General features: G+C 41.0%; 1 protein-coding gene across 20 annotated transcripts in view; it reads right to left on the bottom strand.

Annotated features, from left to right (window-relative positions):
• CUNH16orf71 (chromosome unknown C16orf71 homolog) overlaps positions 1 to 21,049 on the bottom strand; it is a 98,727-nt gene extending 77,678 nt beyond the window's left edge. For 7 of the 20 annotated variants that reach the window (XR_003253417.1, XR_003253418.1, XM_026065327.1 and 4 more), the window contains exons 1-10: positions 20,959 to 21,029; positions 19,574 to 19,733; positions 17,068 to 17,181; positions 15,402 to 15,896; positions 12,705 to 12,807; positions 12,146 to 12,287; positions 10,919 to 11,065; positions 10,265 to 10,330; positions 7,569 to 7,937; positions 5,530 to 5,689 (exon numbers count right to left, since the gene is read on the bottom strand). Coding sequence is in view for 18 of the 20 variants with exons in the window: in XM_026065327.1 (XP_025921112.1) it covers positions 5,530 to 5,689; positions 7,569 to 7,937; positions 10,265 to 10,330; positions 10,919 to 11,065; positions 12,146 to 12,287; positions 12,705 to 12,807; positions 15,402 to 15,896; positions 17,068 to 17,181; positions 19,574 to 19,733; positions 20,959 to 20,960 (1,758 nt within the window). In the remaining 2 variants the exon portion in view is untranslated. Of the gene's footprint in view, positions 1 to 5,529; positions 5,690 to 7,568; positions 7,938 to 10,264; positions 10,331 to 10,532; positions 10,773 to 10,918; positions 11,066 to 12,145; positions 12,288 to 12,704; positions 12,808 to 15,401; positions 15,897 to 17,067; positions 17,182 to 19,573; positions 19,760 to 20,636; positions 20,842 to 20,906 lie in introns of those variants that run through there. The other 13 variants (XM_026065333.1, XM_026065335.1, XM_026065334.1 and 10 more) reach the window with 10 other exon arrangements.
• Between the last annotated feature and the right edge of the window lie 73 nt (positions 21,050 to 21,122).

Below are 21,122 nucleotides of genomic sequence, written 5' to 3'. Positions count from 1 at the left end.
GCAAGACCTGGGAATTTTGTCAAGAATTTTCCTATGGTCTCCAATGGAAGTGATATCAGACCAAGAGGAGATTAAAGCAGTAAAGGGGCAAGGAAGGTTTTGACCCTGGTATATTGTTAATTTTAACTTTGCAGGAACCCAAGCAGAAAATCCTTTGGTCTGAGAATTTTACCTCACATCAGTGAGCTGAATCAAGGGCATACTAATATAGAAAAACTACCGATTTTGCCAGAAAGGTTACAGGGATTATGTTTGCAAGCTGGAAAAGAAAACATCAGCATGATATATTTGTTAAGCTAGAATGACTAGGGTTGCCATGCTAAAACGTTTTTTTAGTAAACTAGATGTAAAGCTAAGCTGTAATAACATGATGATCACGGTAATATAAATACTAATATGAGGTTAACCAAAGTGATTATGAAGCCAAGAATTAGATGCCACGGTATATATGAGTCAATACATTCATTTCCTAATAGTTTTTGACTAGGTAAGGTAGATAAAACAGTGTTTACAAGGTACTGGTAATGAGGTGGCTTTCAAACTACATGATCTTGCTCTGCCATATCATGATAAAGCAATAAAGGTAAACAGAGAATCAAGCTGAAGCCATGTTGGAAAACCACTGTTTTGTCCCAACAATAAAATAATTTAATAATAAAAGCTAACTCTGCCTTTTGCTGTCTGTTGAATTAAATTAAATCCATAGCTGGATGTAAAATATGAAGGCCATGAGTACCACCCCTGCAGGGGTTTAGCTGCCAGTGCTCACAGCCAGGTCTGGTACAGTGCAGCTGTGTAACCTCAGATTAGACTGCTATGAAAAGAGCTGTGTGAGAAAGAGCTGCGAGAAGCCTTCACAGGAGCCCTTCCCTCTTCGCCTGGGAGCTGCATTTAAGCTGAGCTGCTTGCTCTTGACTGAGCTATGCTGCAGCTATAGCTGTGCCTGGCTAGGTATCTCACTGGTCTCGACCCTGTCCCCAGCTCAGTGATTTGACTTCATGGCTTCATCACTGCAGACTTGCTGGGTGATCACCAGCTGACCCTGCTTATCATTATTGGACCCAGTCCTGACCCTGCCTTCTGACTTGGGTTTCTGGCTTGACCTCGGACCTACTCATCACTATGGACTTTCCTGGGGGTCTGGACTATTGGAGGAACTGCCTACCCTCACTGGACCTGCTCTGCTCTTCTTGTTCGGGTACTGTCAGACTGTGCTCCTTGCCGGTGAGGTCCCTGCCTGCCTTGCTGCTACCCTCAGCTCCTGGCTTGTCTTCCCCTAGAGTAGGACCTGCTTCTGCTTCCCCCTGACATAAGAGTCAGACACGAGCCTGGCAAAAATAACAACGATGAACTGGACCCTATCTAATCTCAATGTAATATGGACATAGAAATTAGTACTAATTTACTCTATAATAACATGCAAGATGAATGAAATGATGGGTCAACCCCATTTCATTTTACATCTTCCATTTAGTTGTTTTACATGCTGCCCAATATTCCTTCTCCATCTCCCTTCTTAATAACACTTATTCTTCTCCAAAACTGAAACCAAACCTATGTGTGTTACTCTAAGCTATTAATACGACCTGACCTTACAATATGGATTACATCACCACTCAGCTGGTCTTCAGTTCTGAATTCAATCCAAAGGCTAAAATGTGGCTAAGGGGCCTGTTTTCAGAAGAGCTGAAAGTTTTGGGGGGTGGAAGTGGAAATTAGGCTCTTCCATGCATCTTTGCAAATATGAGTTGGGGCAGATTACAAAAGTATTCAGGTACCTAAGATGCAGACTGACAGGCAGAATTCTTGGAATGATCGGGTGCTTAATTCCCACTGACTTCCATGAGAATTTGGTACTTGCGTATCTTGAAAATACCTCTGGATATCAGCTCCTTCCTTAGATGCTTAAATACCTCTGAAAGTTAGTTCTCAGTCTTCTAAATTACCTGCATAGTTTTGAAAGTGTTCTCCCCAAACCTGGCTCTCATTTATATTAGTGCTTCCCACTGACAGTGAAACTGAGTACAGAGTTTGATTGAATTAGGCTAAGCTAAAAAGACAGCAACATTAAATTTGAATTTCACTGCTTTCAAAGTTTAAACAAGAACTCTAACGTAATCATAATGTAGCTTTTTAAATTTTTTACATTTCTTTCCAAGTACCTCAGTTACCCTAATTGCAGAGTTTCTAAACTTTTTCTTTATAATTATTATTCAGTTCAATTATTTATGTATATTAAAACTGGTCAGGGCAATTCTGGAAACTATGACAAGTGTTCCAGATCTGAACATCTATCATTGCCAAAACAAAGGACTTCAAAAACAAATTTGAAAGTGTGCTACTCTTTCATACACTCTGGTTTGTTCTTTGAATATACATGTTTATATATAGATATTACATATTTCCACTGAGAGACACAGCTGCCAAATTACAGCTTTTTTAGTTTTAAATGTCAAAACATTCAAGTTTTTCTGCTTCCCTATGTGTAGCAAAGGAAAAAAGAAAGAAAAAAGAAAAACCTGTTCTAATTCAAAGACAAATAATGCTGCTGTCAGGATGAATTTCAAATAATCTTATAAACAACTGTTATACTTGATGGATGATTCTGATACTTTTTTTTATTCTCTTCTTAGTTTTAATAATGAATATTTCTGAACAAGAATTAAGAGCAATGTTGCCCACAGAATGTGTTTACTCTGGGTCGTGCTGATTTTGGCTTTACCGACAGTGTCTCAAGAGCTCAGGCAGATTTCCCCCAAGCAGGCTGTCACTTAGTTTATGCACCAGTTAGCAGATTAGCTGCTTCTACAAGCATCAGAAGTTGAGTAAACCCTGGGATGGTTAGCTCAACCCAATGGACTGGGCTGGCAGCAGTACGTTTAAAGCTCTCAGGGTATATTTGCACTGCGATGCCATGATGGCAGGACTACAGGGTAGATACACTCCGAGCTGTACTTGAAACCACATTACCAAACCTCTATCTTCATTTTATTGACTTCAATCCTCCAATGACTTCAATCAAGGAGCAGCTAATCCTGGATACCCTTTCTGAGCACATGAAGGATAAGAAGATGATCAGGAGTAGTCAGCATGAATTCACAAAGGGGAAATCATGCTTAACCAGTCTGACTGATAGCCTTCTACAATGGGATGCCTGGCATGGTAGACAAGGGGAGAGCAGTGGATGTTGTCTACCTTCGTTTCAGGAAGGCTTTTGACACCGTCTCCCATAACAGCCTCATAGGCAAGCTGATGAAGTATGGGCTAGGTGAGCAGGCAGTGAGGTGGACTGAAAACTGGCTGAATGGTAGAGCTCAGAGGGTTGTGATCAGGGGCACAAAGTCTAGTTGGAGGCCTGTAGCTAGCAGTGTCCCCCAGGGGTCAATACTGGCTCCAATCCTGTTCAGCTCATTCATCAATGGCCTGGATGATGCGATAGAGTGCACCCTCAGCAACTTTGCCGATGCTACAAAACGGATACAAAAAGGAGTAGCTGATACCCCAGAGGGCTGTGCTGCCATGCAGAGGGACCTCGACAGGCTGGAGAGATGGGCAGAGAGGAACCTCGTGAAGTTCAACAAAGGGAAGTGCAGAGTCCTGCACCTAGGGAGGAATAACTGCATGCACCAGGACAGACTGGGGGCTGACCTGCTGGAAAGCAGCTCTGCAGAGAAAGACCTGGGGGTCCTGGTGGACAACAAGTTGGACGTGAGCCAGCAGCATGCCCCTGTGGCCAAAAAGGCCAATGGAATCCTGCGTTGCATTAGGCAGAGCACTGCCAGCAGGTCAAGGGAGGTGATCCTCTCCCTCTACTCAGCCCTGCTGAGGCCGCATCCGAGTACTGTGCCCAGTTTCGGGCTTCCCACAAGAGAAAGATGGTGCTACTGCAACAAGTCCAGCAAAGGGCTACTAAGATGATTAAGGGACTGGAGCAACTCTCATATAAGGAAAGGCTGAGAGAGCTGGGACTGTTCAGCCTGGAGAAGAGAAGGCTGAGGGGGATCTTATCAATGTGTACAAATATCTGAAGGAAGGGTGTCAAGAGGATGGGGCCAGACTCTTCTCAGTGGTGCCCAGCGATAGGGTGAGAGGCAACAGGCACAACCTGAAACACAGGAAGTTCAGTCTAAATCTACGAAGAAACTTTTTTACTGTGAGAACGACTGAATAGGTTGCCCAGAGAGGTTGCGGAGTCTCCATCTGTGGAGATATTCAACAGTCATCTGGATTTGGTCCTGGTGTAGGTGACCCTGTTTAAGCAGGGGGGTTGGACTAGATGATCTCTAAAGGTCCCTTCCAACCTCAACCTTTCTGTGATTCTGTGATTCAGTCCAGCAAATATGGTAAATGACCAAAATTCAGCACAATCCAGCAATCATTTGGTGCAATGTGAGAAATGAGTTAGCAAGACTCGAGTACACTTCTAATGAGCAAGTGCCTGCATCTTAATGAGGGCTAACTGGAATTGCCAGTGGCACCTTTCAGCAGGCTGAGAACCAAGCAGGTCTGAAGACTGTATTTACAGCCTTCACAACCTTCAGAACAGGGATCAAAGGAGCTAAGGGAACAGAGCCGTGTGCAGTGCATTGTCCTTACTAGAGCAAGTCAGTAGAGAGAATTTCAGCTGACAATTTTAGTCCTGTACCTCTCATCAGTGATTAGTTCACTGATCAATGAGTTTTTTAATGTGCAGAAACACAGTAGTTGATCGTTTACAAAGGACACGAACCTGTCCCCCAGTCAGAAGCCTGTAAGGTCTTTCAACTTTTGCAGTGATAGAAAAGATTTGTTATTGCTATTAACCCAAATCAATCATTACAGTGGATCCATGGGCAAATTTTGGAGTTTCTCTTACCTCCTCTTACCTTCTTAGCTGGCCTTGTGTTCCATGAAATCAGTGCCAGACTGAAATAGGACTAGATGATAAATCTTATCAGAGTGAGAAACAGCCCAGTCTTCTGAGATGTGTTTTGGGCTTTCAAAAATCAGAATAACTTCATACTCCCTTAATAACAGCATCAGCCAAAACCAGAAACTACTACTAAAGCCACAATCCTCATCAACTGCTTATTCACACATACACAAAAAAACCCAAGAAATATAAAGCTACTAGGGACAGAAAACCAGACAGAACTCAAAATATAGACTTTGCTTTAAAAGTATGACAGTTAAAATATCTTTCTAAAAAGTTATGAAAATTATGTGTGAAAATCTGGCTCCAGTGAAGTAGATAACACTGAGCCCACTGACTTCAGCAAGCCAGGACTTCCCCTATGCTCTCACACATCAAGCATGGAAGGAGAGTAGGCAGTTTTGGGAGCACTCCCCATATAAGAAAGGTGAAAGGTTAAGGTATCATTAGCATGAGGGAAGAGCTGTCAGGATTGCTCATCTAACTGGGTATTACTACTCCATAACAAACATAGATTTAAAATAATACAATGAAAATGACTTTTTGCTTCTGGGATCACAGTTGCATTTGGCCAGGAAAACATTCTGAAAGGGATAGTCCTACACTGAACTACTAACCATGTGGAACAAAACAGGTGTTTTCTCTGCCATGGGCTGCTTTCCAGTAACTGAGAGCTGAGGCTGCAATCTCTCCAGCTGCTCCTGGAAGCTCTTTCTCCTGTGTTTCTCTTTCATCTGTACTTCCTTTTGGGATAGCTCTCTTTTACTTTCTTCTCTCCTGAAAAATACACAGATTCTTCTTTGCTTTAATTTTTACTTAGGAGAAAAAAGCTAAAATAGATTTAGAAAGCATTTCTGGTATTTGTGGGGACACAAGGACTTACACGATTGGGTAAAATTATGTCTCTGTGAAACAACAAAGAAGATAAGGAGCAAGCCCAGATCTCTGACTAGTGGTGACAACCACTCATCTGGGGACTGGAACGTGCCATTAAGACAGTGGAAGTCAGCAGAGGTTTGTTTTTGATGTTTCACTCTGCTTTTCCACACCAAAATTCTCAGTGGATCTCTAAGTCCCTTTCCTTTCTCATCTGCTGTAATAGTGACAAGCTTTCCCTGAACCACAGCTTTCCATCTTTGTATATTTTGATGTTTGCAGTAAGATTTTCCATGGCAAAAATTAAGTTTGATTTCTTCAGAATTCTTTATCCAAGCTCCAGGTGCCCCAACAACAGTTAGATTGGCCAGAAAGAGAACTGAAACTCACTAAAATCACTGTGAGCTCTTACTCACTGCAATAATAACAAATAACCCAGACTCCTGCCAAGTGATGGTCTGTCATCTATGTGGCAGGCTAACAGGTAAACAAATTGGAGTTTTATTGAACCAACGGAAGGAATGAGCTTTAATGTCAGGAGTCCCTTGGAGAAATAACCTGTAGCCAACCATCTGCCATTTAAACCAAGTACATCTTAGCTGAAGTGTCTCCGTGGCTGGGTATAGGCAACTATTTAACACTGAAAAAGCAATAGTCTCTGGAGCAGGCAGATTCTAATTCTTTCAAGGGCTCATATGTCAAAGTCAATACATTAAATTTCACCCTGAAAATAGCAGGCAGCTAATATAACCTTTGAAAAGTCAGTATAACGGAGCTCTCCCATATCACTGGGCAGGTGCACAAGGCAGCTGTGAGCTGATTTCATCTTAAAATTAGACCTTTTGCAGGATGCATTACATTAAACTAAGCCCAACTAGGCAGAGGCCCAAATACTGGAGTAAGCTCTCTGTGATTTCTTTGATTGATACCATTGCTATTCCTCTTTTTTTAGCTTTCCAAGATATTCCTGTGCTATGTCAGTTCCTCACGGGTATACTTTCTCAAAAGCAAAGAGATTGTACCTTCAAGTTCTTGCAATTTTCATGAAGTAAGACAAAAGAATCAGAATTGCTTTTTTTGGAAAAAAAAGTTAGGAGACAAGACATGATATGTCTTTCAATGTGTAAAAGGCTTTCTGTGCTGAGAAAAGGAATAAACCATTCTCACGTTCCCTAGGAACAGGACAAGAAGTAATAAGCTTAAATTGGAGATGGAAAAATTTAAATCAGACTTAAGGCAAAGCTTTACAATTGTAAGGATAATTAAGTAGTGGAATATACTGCCTAGGGAGTCAAGGAATCTTCACGATGAAAATTTCAAGACCAAGTTATATAAAGATCTGCCAGGAAAGGATTAGATTATAGCTTAATCTCTCCTGGTAGAGGGAGATGGACAGAGTGATCTCTTAAATCCCTTCCAGCCCTATTTTCTATGATGCTATACTTATTAGATCTCAGTATTTTTCTTCATAAAGGAGATCAATACTATTATCCTCCTTTTATGTAGAATCAAAACTAAAGAAAATGGCTAAAATTGTGATGTCAGTGGTGCCATGGCAAAGTATACCTAATCCCACGTCGGTTCTCTGGTCTACTAAGTCAGGCTGCCTCTAAAACCATTAAACAATAGCTGCCAGGTTTGACTGTCTTTCTAGGCAACAAAGCCAGACAAATCTTTGTTCCCCAAGTTACAGACAAGATAACAAATTATGTTCTTTAATCTTAAACAATTAGATAAATTGTAATCAAAACCACTGATGACTTTTTTTCTGGCATGGTACCTTAGCAATTCTGTTGTAGTTAGAGGAGAATCTGGAGCATTTCCTGAATGTTGAACCACCTCAGTCTCTGTTTTGTTTTCCCTTTCTGTGTCAGCTTTGCTGCCCCCATGGCTCGACAAGGGGAGATTTCCATTCTCTGGTTCCAAACTCATCAGTTCCCTGGAAATCACCTTGTTTGTCTCTTGTCTCACTTTAAAATATCGTTTTCGCCTGACTTTCAAGGCACCTATCTCTTCCAAACTTTCTGGATCCTGCTTTATGCCTTCAAGTCTTTCAGTTGTGGTAGATGTTTTACAAAGATGCCCTGAGGCTTCTTTACGGACTGCACGGAGTTGTCGCAGCAGCAGGCTTTTCCCTGAGCAATTCTCTCTGCAAAGAAAATACAAAACTGATTTAATCAAGATAGAACATTACAGGGAATAAATTCACACACTGAGGAACCTCTCATTTGAGTGACAGCTCAAAACAGGCACTGGGCATCTATATGGGTAGTGGTTATTGACAACAGCAGCACTGGCACACAGGCAACAGAATACAGCACTACAGTTACAGAACGTGAAACGGATCTTACTGGCAATTTACTTACCTCTTCTGGATTTCAGGCAGTAGGATTAAAAAACACCTACTGGAGGAACCCTGGCCAAATGTAATGTTCACATGGCAACCAGATACTCTGCAGACTTTTTTCCCCTTTGGACAAAGCAGCTGAATTTCAAATACATAGAGAGGGAAAAGTTCTTCCAATAATCTTAGAATTTTGGAGTATTTGGCTCTGTTCCACCTGTGTGTCCTCCATGTTAATGAGACTGTGTAACTGTCAGCATCATAATCTTGTGATTGTACTCTGCTGTGAAATGTCCTACCCATAGCATAACGAGCAGGATATGGTTATTCTGGTTTGCAGTCCTGTTCAGTGATGATGAAACTCCCAAGTTATTTGCTATAGTAAGACTCCCACTAATCTGTAACTCATCTGGGGGTTATAAGCAAATAATACACCTTATTTTAGTGGTAGCTGAAAAATACAAGGATTGAGTGACAGACTGATTGAGCTGAATGTTGACATTGTGGTTAGGCAGTGTTTGTGAGTGTACAGCATCACAGTGCGGTACCTATCCAAATTAGACTTATGCTTCTTGGAACATAAAGAAAATCCAAATGGAGAGTACTCATACATCTACAAGTTCCTGAAGGTTATTGATATTTGTTTGTCTCTAAGAAGACTAGAGGGACAACTAAACAAGTTGTATCATGTTCTTCTACCTGCTCTGCCCCACTAAACAGTCAGGCAATAAAGTGGGAATTTTAGGAGAGAGGCATGTATTGGACTGAGGCCACACATGATATACTGCTAGAGGTGGCCCTGACTAACTGACCACTTTGGGATAAGCCAACAGCCTATTTTACAGGATAAGCAAGCTCCTGGAGATTTTCAGAAGTTTCTCCCTCCAAGGCCCTAACGTGTAGATATATTATGCTATGGAAGACATAGCCCAGTTTAAGAATAACTCCATCCAGATCAAAAGAATGAAATTAGCATTTACCCCAAGTAAATAAGATCAGAATTTTGCCCTGCTCAGATGATGAAGCTTCCTTATTTGGGAACAGAATAGGACAATGTTTGCCAAGCATTTGATTTGTGTATTTATTTTAGCAACATTAAAACTAATGAAAATTCTATCAGCTAAGCTCTGCTTTTCATCACTGCAGATTTACACTGATGCAACTTCTGAATTTGCATCAGTGCCAGTGAGTTTGCCAAACATCTCCACATTCCAGCTTTATGCTGGCTTTGGATTAGGTGTTCTGAACTGCTAAATTACATTGTTTGAGCCCCGTTCCTTGGCAAGTCATTTATTCTTTCAAACTACTAAAAAAGAGTAAGACTAATTGGTTGGCACAACAATACAAAATGATCTGCTTGTCCTCTGTACTGCTGTAATGTGAGCTTACATGCATCAGATACCTAAAGATAATCCAGAGCATAAATGCAGTAAGATGTTTAAAACTTGACATACCTGCTTCGAGTTAAACAAATGTCTAACGACCTATGGGTATGAATCAAATCCTATGCTTAGTAACAGGAAAAAGCTGGCATCTCTGCATATTGAAGAATTTACAGTTTAGGATTCCATGACTATATATATCTACACAATTAAGGAGAACTGTGAGTCTTCCTACCCACTCAATGTATTCAATAACCTCATTAAATCAACATCCATTTCTAGATCTGTTTTATTATTTCTAAAAATAAAAGGTTTGTCTGAGTCAACTCCCTCTAACATTTTCAAAGTTTGGTTCTGAGTCACTGAAAAAACAGTTTTCTCATGTCATTCAAACATCTCTGTGGAAAAGAGTCAAATTCCCAACTACCCATGTCTACTCTGAATGTGTCTTTTGAGTTGTTCCCCTGCAGCTGTAAAGGAGCACAGTGCTGTACTGCCTCAAGCATCAACAACTATTTTCTAACTTCGGTACCTTTACCATGCCACAGAAAGAACAGAGCAATGTCCTGAGGCCAGATGGAAACCCTTTGTTTTTATTATTAGGCTGGGCAGTTTTACTGTGAAGACCACAAATGGAGGTATTTCAGTATGTGAGCTTTCACTCTAATTGCTGTTTGGGGAATTACTTTAATTTCAAGAAAAAGTGGACATTTATGTCATTTGAATTGGGGTCCTGGTAAAGAATCTTACATTATCCCTTTTGCTTGGTCCTTAGTTGTCATAGTTTCTTCTTCTTCGGTGGAGCTGTCACTTCCACTATGAAATAAATGAGACACCAGAGTATTAGTTAACTCTCTTCAAACTGGACTGAAGCTACCTCAGACCCCATTAGCTCTAGGAGAAAGGATGTTTGCCAGAATCTGTAGCAGACTTTGAGAAGAACCTGGCCTCCCAGAAGTGACTATAGGGCCCTCCTATCACACAGGAGACTGAGAAACCAGCACCAACAGTTGCTTACCCAGAAATGTAGTCAAGGGCTTCCATTTTTACACAGTGCTGTCAGAATGCTAGCCCAACTCCAACAGGCAACTACAAGCACTGCTTTGCGGGCACTGCCCACTTCTTCAGAGATGGAAAGCTTTCTAAATGGTATTTCCCTGGAGGACTTGCACGCCCTTTCCATGCTGCCTGCACCTCTGCTTGTTCTGAGACAGGTTATTTTCTCTTGAGAATGCTTCCATGTTCAGCTAGGGGCTATGCCTTCCTACTAAGGTCACAGAGAGGTGGAAAAGTAGAGAAAACTTTAAAAGTTATATTTCACTGTAAGTATGAGACGCAAAGAGAAGGTTTAAATTTCCCACTTTTTGTTACTTACTTCTCATTAACGGTAAAGCCAAAATTTACCTTTGTTTCTCATCAGAGAATGATACAGACTTCTGTGGTTTAGCATCTCTTAAATCAATGTACACTGTTAGAGGCTCTGGTGGGCATTGTAATTTCATCATGTTCATCCTTAGAGAATTTGGTGAAGGTGACAGGAAGGTAACATCCCTAAGTACAGAAAACACTGTTTCAGCATGTCCTCCTCCTTATCCAAACAAGAAATCCAGCAGGGCATGGGTTATGATCAAAATTAGATTGAGAAAGGAACTTTGTGTTTGGCTAAGGCACAGATTCAAACTCGGTTTCTGCCTACTGACCACCAACTTTCAAAGCTGAACTAAAAGATTCAGCTTCCCTCTAGGAATACCCCTCATCATGCCGCCTGCGATCTATTTTTAGTTCTTAAAAACTGATGAGCACGTCACATTGTCAAATCACACTGTAGAACACACGAAGGCACGCAGTTGCTGTACCAAAAGGTATATAAGTTTTGAAGGAGTCACAAGTCAATGAGTAAAATAGGTCCCTTTTCCCTCTCTGCCTCCTTTGGCAATTTTATCTTATCCTTCAGAGTATACACAGTGCAAATATCTTCCTAGCTCTCTCTGCTCTGCCAATGAGGTCACCTTCCATCTTTCACTTTACTGGCTTTTTTCGCTATTGTTTCCTCCATACTGCTGTCAGTGTTGTTCCCTCTGAACTATCTGGAAATCCACTTGCTTCACACAGAGCCTTCCCCAAGATGCACTGACATCTACACTGGCACCTATAGAAAATTACTCGGTATATTTTAGCTAAATCAAGGGACCAATAAGAGAAATTGCAAACCTTAAACACACTTTGAATGACAAAAACACGGCCACTTAACACCCTGATCATTTATTTGCTCAAAGTTGTTCTCCAGCCCTTCGTGTTTGTCCTTTTAGACTGTAAGCTCTCTGTACAGCGAATTGCCAGAACATGGAGAATGCAGTGCTAAACATACATCCTACCAGATCTAGACAAAGCTGTGGTGTTTGATGGAGAATGGTAAGGTGGCAGGATACTATCATCAAATATACAACATGAATGACTGACCCTTATTTTTCTCCTTTAATGTCACTGTAGCACATTCCAACCACGTTATCAACTTTCTGCAAAGGTAAAGGCTATAGAGAAAAGGACCTATAAGACACCATGAGTTTTCAGGCATTCCTATTGCTACTAATGATTACCCAGTGTATGTGACAATTAGAGACGAGGACCTACTTCTTATTCTCTTGCTGTTCTTGAGAGGAAGAGAGCTTGGCTGATGGCCACTTGCAGTGTGGAGATAATGTCCCGGATTGCCTGGCACACAGCTCTTCTAGCTTTTTCATGAGTTGATTTTCAGAACTAGCCCTCAAGGTCTCTATGGAAAAACAAAAGAAAAAAGATCAGTTATGATCTTTTTGCCATGGGATCACCCCATGTACCCCCTTCCCCGTTTTCACATTGTCACTTTCTCTACAGTTTGTCAGAAGAAGGGGAGCAATAAAGGTATTATTGTCATCTGGCTCTAACTAAGCTCACTTCAAACCCTCATCTGTCTTGTTCCCAATTCATTCTCAGACCATGATAGGCCACAAAGTAGTGGTTTCAAGCTAAAAAAGCATAATAAATTCTTAAGGAGAGCTATTTAGTTAAAAGAGATGTTTTAAAGAGGCAATCAAAGCACAACTATGATCTCAATATTCAAGATGCTGCTGCAGGGAATGACTTAATAAAAAAACATGAAGCTGATTTTTACACATTTTCAGCAAAGGTAGTATTAGTTTTGCAGTGTTACCATGATCTGCTGAAGAAAAAGCAATTTCCTCTGAGTGAGCGTGATTATCCTTCTGCTGCTCCAGCTCCTCAAGAATCTTGTCTAGATCCCATTTCTCAATATCCTGAAAGAAGACCATCAAACAGTGATGAAAAATTCACCCCCAAAAGGCTGCTACAACATATAAATCCCTTTGAGTCACAGTCTATGTGGTAACTCTGTCAGATTCCTCTGCCACACGTAAGTGCCTGGATAACATCTGGAAGTTTGTCCTACTTATCTCCAGTACTGTGCTGCCATCCCTTGCCAGTAAATGAACCAGTGCTCCACTGTAGACACAGCAGCTTCAGCATGAGCCTACACAGTTGAGCGTGACTAACAAAAGGATATTTACTGTTTGAACATTGCCTACCTCACGTTACTGTCATGACTCTGCACATCTGGCAGAGGCAAGTGCAGTACAAGTTCTAACAAAACACAATGAAGGACCTAACTGATGTTCAAATATCAAATACCGTCTCGTGCCACACTTGGAGAAAGTGCAAAGCCTAAACAGATGCTTCTAAAATGGACTGAACTGGCAGTGCCTTAAAAAGAGAAACACAAGCCCCATCTCTCTAATACCCATGTGACTCTTCCCTCCATCAGCTAGGGCATAACCTATACTCTATATAGCTCAGTCTTCCACATCCATTCACATGCTGGAATCTCTGTACAACAGCAAGCGCTCCCCTTCTTCCCTCAAACCCACTAGCAGTATCAGATATCCCCACATCTTATTTCCCTCTCTCCATGTCTCCAACTACCTTTCCTCACCCTTTCACTATCTCCAGGAAAGATGAGGGCCCCATTAATACTGCCATTTTGCTATGCTAAAAAGTTACACCAAGAAATGCTGTAAAGAAAGGGAAGCATTTACACCATCTCTTTGGGTACTGCATCTATCCAGCTGCCTCAGCCGTTTCTGCTGAGGCCTCTTCACCCCTTTGAAATAGACTACAAAAACTAAGGGAGACGGTATAATGGATGAAAAGATGGCCTGATACTTGTACCAAACAGATTCTGAAGCTGAGAAGTGCTGAGCACTTCTTACTCTCACTGACATCGGGAGGCCTTTTGGCTTCTCAGTTCTTTTCGAGATGAGGCCCACAACCTTTTCTTCCACCTCCAGCTCCTGACCAGGGCATATTCCTGCTCCCTTAAGCAGAGTCAACATTAGCTGTGATCTCACAACTGTTTATCCAAAATGAGAAGATGAGATGATCGCAACAATTTTGTTAGTGTGAGTGCTTAGCCATGCATACACTGGCTGAGGGTATGCTCACACTGCATGCTGCTAATTTAGGTATGAGAACCAGTCTATCTGCCATGACACAAAGATTCACATGCATTTAAAACACTGATTGCTTTCCCTGATGAGTATTATTTGAAATGTAATTTTTCATTACAAATATCTGCATCTAATCTGTGAAATATCATCATCAGAACAGAGATTACTTAAAAATACTTATGATTTCTTGAAAAGGAAGTTGGCTGTCAGTTATGACATAATTATGTCACAACTACAACAAAACCATACATTTCACACAACCACTCGAGCCTTTTAGAAAAGCAGCACCAGCCTCGAAACCAAACACAGTTTCACCTTGTAAAAAACTTCATCATCTGTCACTGTCACCTAAGAGATGATTCTCACTCTTTCCAGACCAATAAAACTCCATGGGTAGCTGAACCATCATTAGGTCTATTCTAACTTTACAGTCTGCAGCTGAAGAAAGATAAAAGCCTGATGATAGCCACAAGCTGAAGTCTCTTACACTGACATGAAAATAACCTTGGTCCAGCAATATCATTTAGATGTATTGGCCTGGAAAGAGTGAAGAGTGACAGACAACTGAGCTTACTACCATGAGAAACACATCATAGTTCAGCACGGGTGCTGTTTGATAAAAGGCAGCTTTTACCAAACAACCTGAAAGGAAACACAACATACACATTTGCTTTATTTATAATATAATCAGTACTTAGCTTATTTTTAAAATTGTGCTTAATATTTTAATACAAATCATTATAATTAAAAAAAAATCAAACTGTCATGTAACCTGCTGTATTACTAAGTCTTTATCTTCTGAAACCTTATTCACAGAAATAAGAATATTGTAAGGTACTGTACTCAGTCCTTAAAAAAAATAAATGAACATCTGCAGGATTCAGCTCCTAGCAGAGAAAGAGACTTGAAAATATACTTTGAGGAAGAAAAAAAATCAGTCTTAAATGAATCTTACATCTTAAAAATCAGTCTTAAATATGGTTAGAACAAACCAGAAACTATATATATTAGTTTTAACATCTTCTAAGTTAGACATAGAATATGAACATTACCCTGCTGCTGATCAATGGCTTTTGCTACCATTATGCACTTTTAATGACAACTCTATGGAACAAAGATAGTTTTTTTGGTTCTGTGTTTATACAGCATCTGATCCAACAAAACACCAGCTCATGACAGCAATAAATGCAAAAAAGAATGCTGTGATGTGTGCAGAATTCAGCATTTTGGTTCTTTATTTTAGTAGGATTCTGTAGAATTTAGTTTAGTTTAGTTTAGTTTTAGTTTAGTTTAGTAGGATTTTATTTTAGTAGGATTCTGCACACAATACACTATCCACCCTACCACACGAACATCACCCCTTGAAACCATTTGTTTGGCCCGCTTACCTGCAACGACAAATGGGTTAGTTCTTGAGGATGTTCAGCTGAGGAAGTTTCTTCCTTAGTGATTTGTTCTAGAATGCCGCTAATGCCCTCCAAGGGTGGCTTCACTTTTAGCTCTGGGTGGTTTGGTGATGGCTCCAGAAATATTTTAGAGAGTATTTTTGTCTCTATCAGCTTTCTTCTCTCTTTTTCATTGCCTGGCTCTTCCATAGACAACGCTGTATTAAGACAAAATTCCTCTGTTTCCCCAGCCTGTCTCCTGCCCAGTTCTTTCTCTTCAAGTTCATCTGTGGAATCCGCAAGAGTTTCTTCAAGAACAGTTTCCTTTTGGCCTGGAATTTCTTCAGTATGGCTGGCAAGACTGGAAGTCTCATCTGTAATCACTTGCACATGTTTTGTTCCAATGACTTGGACACCATCTGTTTCTTTCTGCAAGTCAAAACTTTCCAGGTCTTCATTCCAGATCTCCCATGGATGTCTTGCTGTTTCCCGTATTTGCTACAGGTAGAGAAAATACACATGCAGAAGGTCACATCTCCTTACTAAACTACAGAAGAGGACAACAAGCCAAAACAAAGTGATTGGCAGACAGCAGTTCCAACTCAGACACCATCTGGTAGCATTTGCCATGGAAAATAGTAAGACTGTTTACCTTGCAAAGTCTATAACTTCAGAAAATGCTAAATGTCCTTGAAATTAATTTGCCTTGTATCTAGTCCTAATGTGACATGTCTTACACCAAGATAAATGAATGGGGAAAGTGGCACAGGCAGCTAGTCTTCCCATGATGAAATAATTCTCTTCCATCTTCCTGTGATGACTAGTCTTCATCACTGCAGATATAATGTAATCATTTTATCTCAGAACAGCTGTACAAGGGACTAACTTCATACTAGTTCTCTTTGTCCTCCACTAGTCCTCCACTGTTCTAAATCTACATTTTCTAGATGCATAAAGTAGTGGTTGAAACGATTTCAAACCCTGAAAAGTTTAGAAGCCATTGTACAGCATTAATGTTAATGCATGGATGCACAGTGGCTTCACAGAGCCCTCAACCTGAGGGTACGAGTGTTCAGCAACTGAGCTGCAGGCAATGAGTTTATTACAGAAAGGGCCATACACTCAACGAGCAGCATCTTCTTCCTTAACAATTTGGTGTTATCACCAACCCATAAATACTTGGATGCTTTTTCTGACTAGCAGTTTGCTATCTGTTTCTCACTGGGCACCTGTTATTACATAACAACCAGTACCTTCCTCATCTTTGATATGTACATTATTCAAAATAAGCTTTGTTAGATTTAGAAGAGGCCAAAAGATATCTTGAGAGACAGGACAATGAGTAAAGTGAAGGTTAGGATTTTAGAGAGGAAGAGAGAGGATCCATAGCACTAGGAACTAAGGAGTGCCACAGGTCTTGAGAAAAGAGCAGAAGGACAATAATAGAAACTTCAAGAAGATGGGACAAACTAAAAAAGGACTAAATCTCCAGAGCAGAGAAAGCTTCAAAGAGGAGCTATATAAAGAGAAGTGCAAAGAAGTACTGGGGACTATGCTCTTATATGACACAATTCAGTCAAATAGGTTTAATAAAAGTAACTACCCACACTGCAGACAACCAAAAGAGTGGGGTTAACAGCAGTACAGTCTGCACAGACCAACCAACAACCTGCATATTTGAGTCTTCCCAGGAAAAATCCATCAGTTCTTCTGACAGGTCAGGAATTAAGTTTGGATGTTCTCTTTGGAAGATGAAAAGCTCCCCATCGCTCTCACAATCAGACTGCCAACAAAAAAGAGAAATTAAATGAGAGACTCTAACCCCCAACTAAACATCTGTTTTGTAGTGACAAATTTCATCTTTTCACCACTTCACTAAAGTTCAGAGACAAGAATATTCTTTTCAGTCACATCTTCACTAGACAGTTTGATATCGCAACATTCAGCAACCTAGGCTATCATTACAGTGGTCTAACATTTGAGCAAGCTGCATTAGGAAAAGCTACATAAAACACTGAATTACCATGGAGGTTGATGACTAACATCCCCCTGAGCTAAATAAGGACAAGAGTGGGCAAGTCTTCTAACTCCCAAATGATCCCATGCACCTGCCAATCTAACAGACCACACTGCCTCATTCACTATTCAGAATGCAAAGCAGTATCCACCCTTGGTTGGACAGAGTTTAAATAGAATTGAAAATCTCTTTCTTGAACATAAGATACATGTTTGAGATGAATCTTTATGCATAGACACCAAACTGAGATTAAGCACCTCCTCAGTAGACAGTCAGGACCCAGGTTTCCTGTTTGTCCCTTTGTTTTGCAATGTGACACTTTCAGTTAACTCGCACTGTGGAGAATTCTCATTGTCTCGTGTGATTAATTTTCCTCACCATAGAGGAAACTGCAGCAGAGCTGCTTTTCTCTTAATAAGATGCCTATCAGGGTGACCAAAGTACCCTTAGGGCATAAAATACTGCTTGCCACTGCCACTTCCAAATACAGGACCACAGCCCATTAAGATTACAGATCTCAGATGCATATCTTGACATGAGCAGAAACCACTCAGACAAAGGTGCAGCACTGAAACCACAGTCTCAGCAAGCTACTGTTTTATATTAAGCAGGAGAGGGATAATACAATCAGATCTTTTGAATGCAAATTAAGGGTAGCATGTAAGTGCCAAATAGATTGACTCAGTTCCTCCAGCAGGAAATGTGCTCAATATGTAACAGAAACAAAGACAATTTGGAGATCATTTATGTAAGTAAAAAAATGTTCAACGTGATTTACAGTTACAGATTGGTACTTAGCACCAAAGCACAAAGCTGTCTTTCTGTCATAACATTACTGTATACTTATGCAACAAGAATGCCTAGAACTCATTCCTGAGTCTAGGGCCTTAATCTGTACTGTACAGACACGTTAAAATGCAATGCTTGCTTTAAATAACTAAAACAGAATGTAGGCAGAAGGGAACTGAGAAACAGTGAGGTAATATGATTTGTCCAACAGGTTAGTGATAGAGCCAGGAAGAGACACGAAGTCGTGGAATCCGTATCAACTCTTTACCCATTAGATCACACTGCTTCTGACGATTGATTAATAATAGCTACTTAATACCCCATGGAGGCATTTCCATCCCTGTCACTGCTCACAGGACTCCCTTTGTAAGATGAAGGGACGCACTAAGTTAGAATAAAATATTTCCCTTAAGTGTTCAAAAATATTTTCTTCAAGGAAATACATGTTTGAAAACTAACAGAATATTCTGATTTGGACAAAACGCCCCTAATACTCAGTCCAGTCTTGAGACATATGATTACCTCAGGAAAGCCACTACGAGAGCTAGCATCTCAGACTAGAGAGGTATACACTTGTATTATTGCCACCAAATTGTTGCTGTCCTGTGAACAGAGAACTTCAGGTTATCAGGTGGCCAATAAGCAGTCAGTCCCAGACACTGAGTCACAGCTTGTAAAAAACTGTAACAGTGAAGAATACTGCACAATATCCATCAACCTCATACTTTATATTAAAAAGGTAAGTGGCGTTATCCTTCTTTACAGGTAAAATTGAAGCACAGGAAGATAATATGCCTTCCTAAGAATTCCAGGCAAGGAAGAAAACGGAATCCAGGACTCAAATATCTGCCAATTGCTTTTTCCAGATTACCACAAAGTCTTCAGAAATATGACTTCCCTGCAAGCATCACACATAGGAAAACATACTAACAGGCCTACTGCCTGACTAGTGCACTATTTGAATGAATAGCATAATACTCTCAAGGATAAAACCAGATCAGATTTCATTTTAACACAGCTGTATGTTTCTTTCGCTGAGCAAACAAAGAAGACATGTAGGTTCATTTTGTGAGATGCCCACTACCCCCATTTTCCCACCTTGAGAATATCTAGCATCTGGGAAAATCAGTCCCATTTTTACATTCCAAAGAATGCAGTGAGGTGAGGTGGCAATTACACCCTGGCAATTACAGCTAATGCAAAAGTCTGATGATTAATGGACACTACAACAGTACTCGGAACAAAAAAGCAGCCCCTCAAGGATACCATGCTAGCTACTCAGAAATGCCTGGCTAAGGAGGTGACTTTCTCTTGCTTTTGAAAGATTTTTCTAAAAGACTGTGAAAGAAGGGTGGGTTCCAGTGCTTACCGTGGAAGTGTCAGAGTCCAGAGATGGGAGCTGATCTTTCACTGCAGCGAGAATGGCTTCCCATTGAAATGTTCTGTTATTCTGAACAGGAGCTGTAAGAGGCTCTGGTGGACACTCTGCATCCTCACTTTGCCTTTCTGAGGCCATTTGAACAGCTTCCCTTCAATCAAATGAAAGATGAGCTTGCTACACATCATGAAAGAAAACAAAGGATAACATCAGTACAAAGCAAGAACAAAGCATGTATATTCAGGGTCAAAATAATTCTCAACACTCAGAGGGTTTTCACTCCCAGCAATGAATGATAAGATCTGCATTCCTGGAGCCTTTCCTTCCCATCTGAGTTCCACAAGGCTGAGAGCTTTCTGCCCTGCTTGCTCACTATATACACACGTAATTAGGGCCATCCACTGGTCAGTTTAGCCCTTCATTTATAAATATATCTGTAATTGTGTTCTCAGAAAAGCACATTCTCACTGCCCACATCAAAAGGGAAAGAAAAGGTCTGACACTTCTGCTCTCATTTGGCCTTTATCTCGCTTTCCTATTTCTCCTCATGTTCCCCCCCTCCACTATTCAGAGATTGATAAAATGATTTACGACTGCTTATTATCAGTGGGTTTGCATAAAAATAGTTTAGACTAACCATGCTCTTGGATTTTGATCTCTCAAACCATTTATAAACTGGACTGCTTCCTCATGTTTTTCCTGATATACAAGAGGAGTCGAGAAAACATAGTAGGGACTACCAGTGTGCTTGTTAGATAACTAATCCTAAAGGAAGACTTTTGCTTTTTGAATTTCTGTGCTACAATTGCATAGTTCCCTGGGGAATGAAAACTGGGAGTAAATCAGTTCCATTTGGCAAGAAAAGTTAAGAGGTTTGTGACTGTATGTAGTTCAGAACTGAGCCGATTATTCATATAATTACAATATCATTATTATTTGCGTTGGCATGGATGGACAACACTCCTCTCAATATAAAGCAAAACTCATCTTATGCCCCGAGAAGTTCACAACCCACAAAGTGCCTTTGCAAACGCTGTCGATGTCATCCACATACAGCAGCTCTTTTTTTTCCCCACATGACGCAGTCAATGCTGGAATCTGATTTACGTAATGCTGGTGGGAATCACCAAGACCGAAATATGTTCACACAATAAACAGAAGTTGTTAAGAGGAAGGGGATTCCCACGGGGACAAGAGGCTCCAGTTCCTGAGGCTCCCTCCGCCACCGGGAGCCTCCCAAGGCAAGGGCCGGGATCCCCAAGTTCAGGATGCTCCTGACATCACTCATCTAATCCAAAACCTCTTCTCCCAGAACAAGCAGTACCGTGTGCTTAAGCCAAGTGCGAGCAGCCTTACGTCAGACAGCGCTAACGCACATCTAGGTGCTGCGACCACCTTCGGGACCCCCAGGACAAGGGCGAGCTCGGCGCGGCACAGCGACGCTACCGAAGGGCCCCCAAGATGGCGGGCGGCTGCGCGTGCGCAGCCCCGCCCCTCCGCTGCCCCGTCGCCATGGCAACGCGGCCAACGGCTGCCTGCG

Source organism: Apteryx rowi, unplaced genomic scaffold (assembly GCF_003343035.1).
Source record: "Apteryx rowi isolate R43461 unplaced genomic scaffold, aptRow1 scaffold_225, whole genome shotgun sequence".
Taxonomy (NCBI): domain Eukaryota; kingdom Metazoa; phylum Chordata; class Aves; order Apterygiformes; family Apterygidae; genus Apteryx; species Apteryx rowi.
Note: the sequence above shows the minus strand (reverse complement) of the source record. Positions and strands in the feature narration are given on the sequence as shown.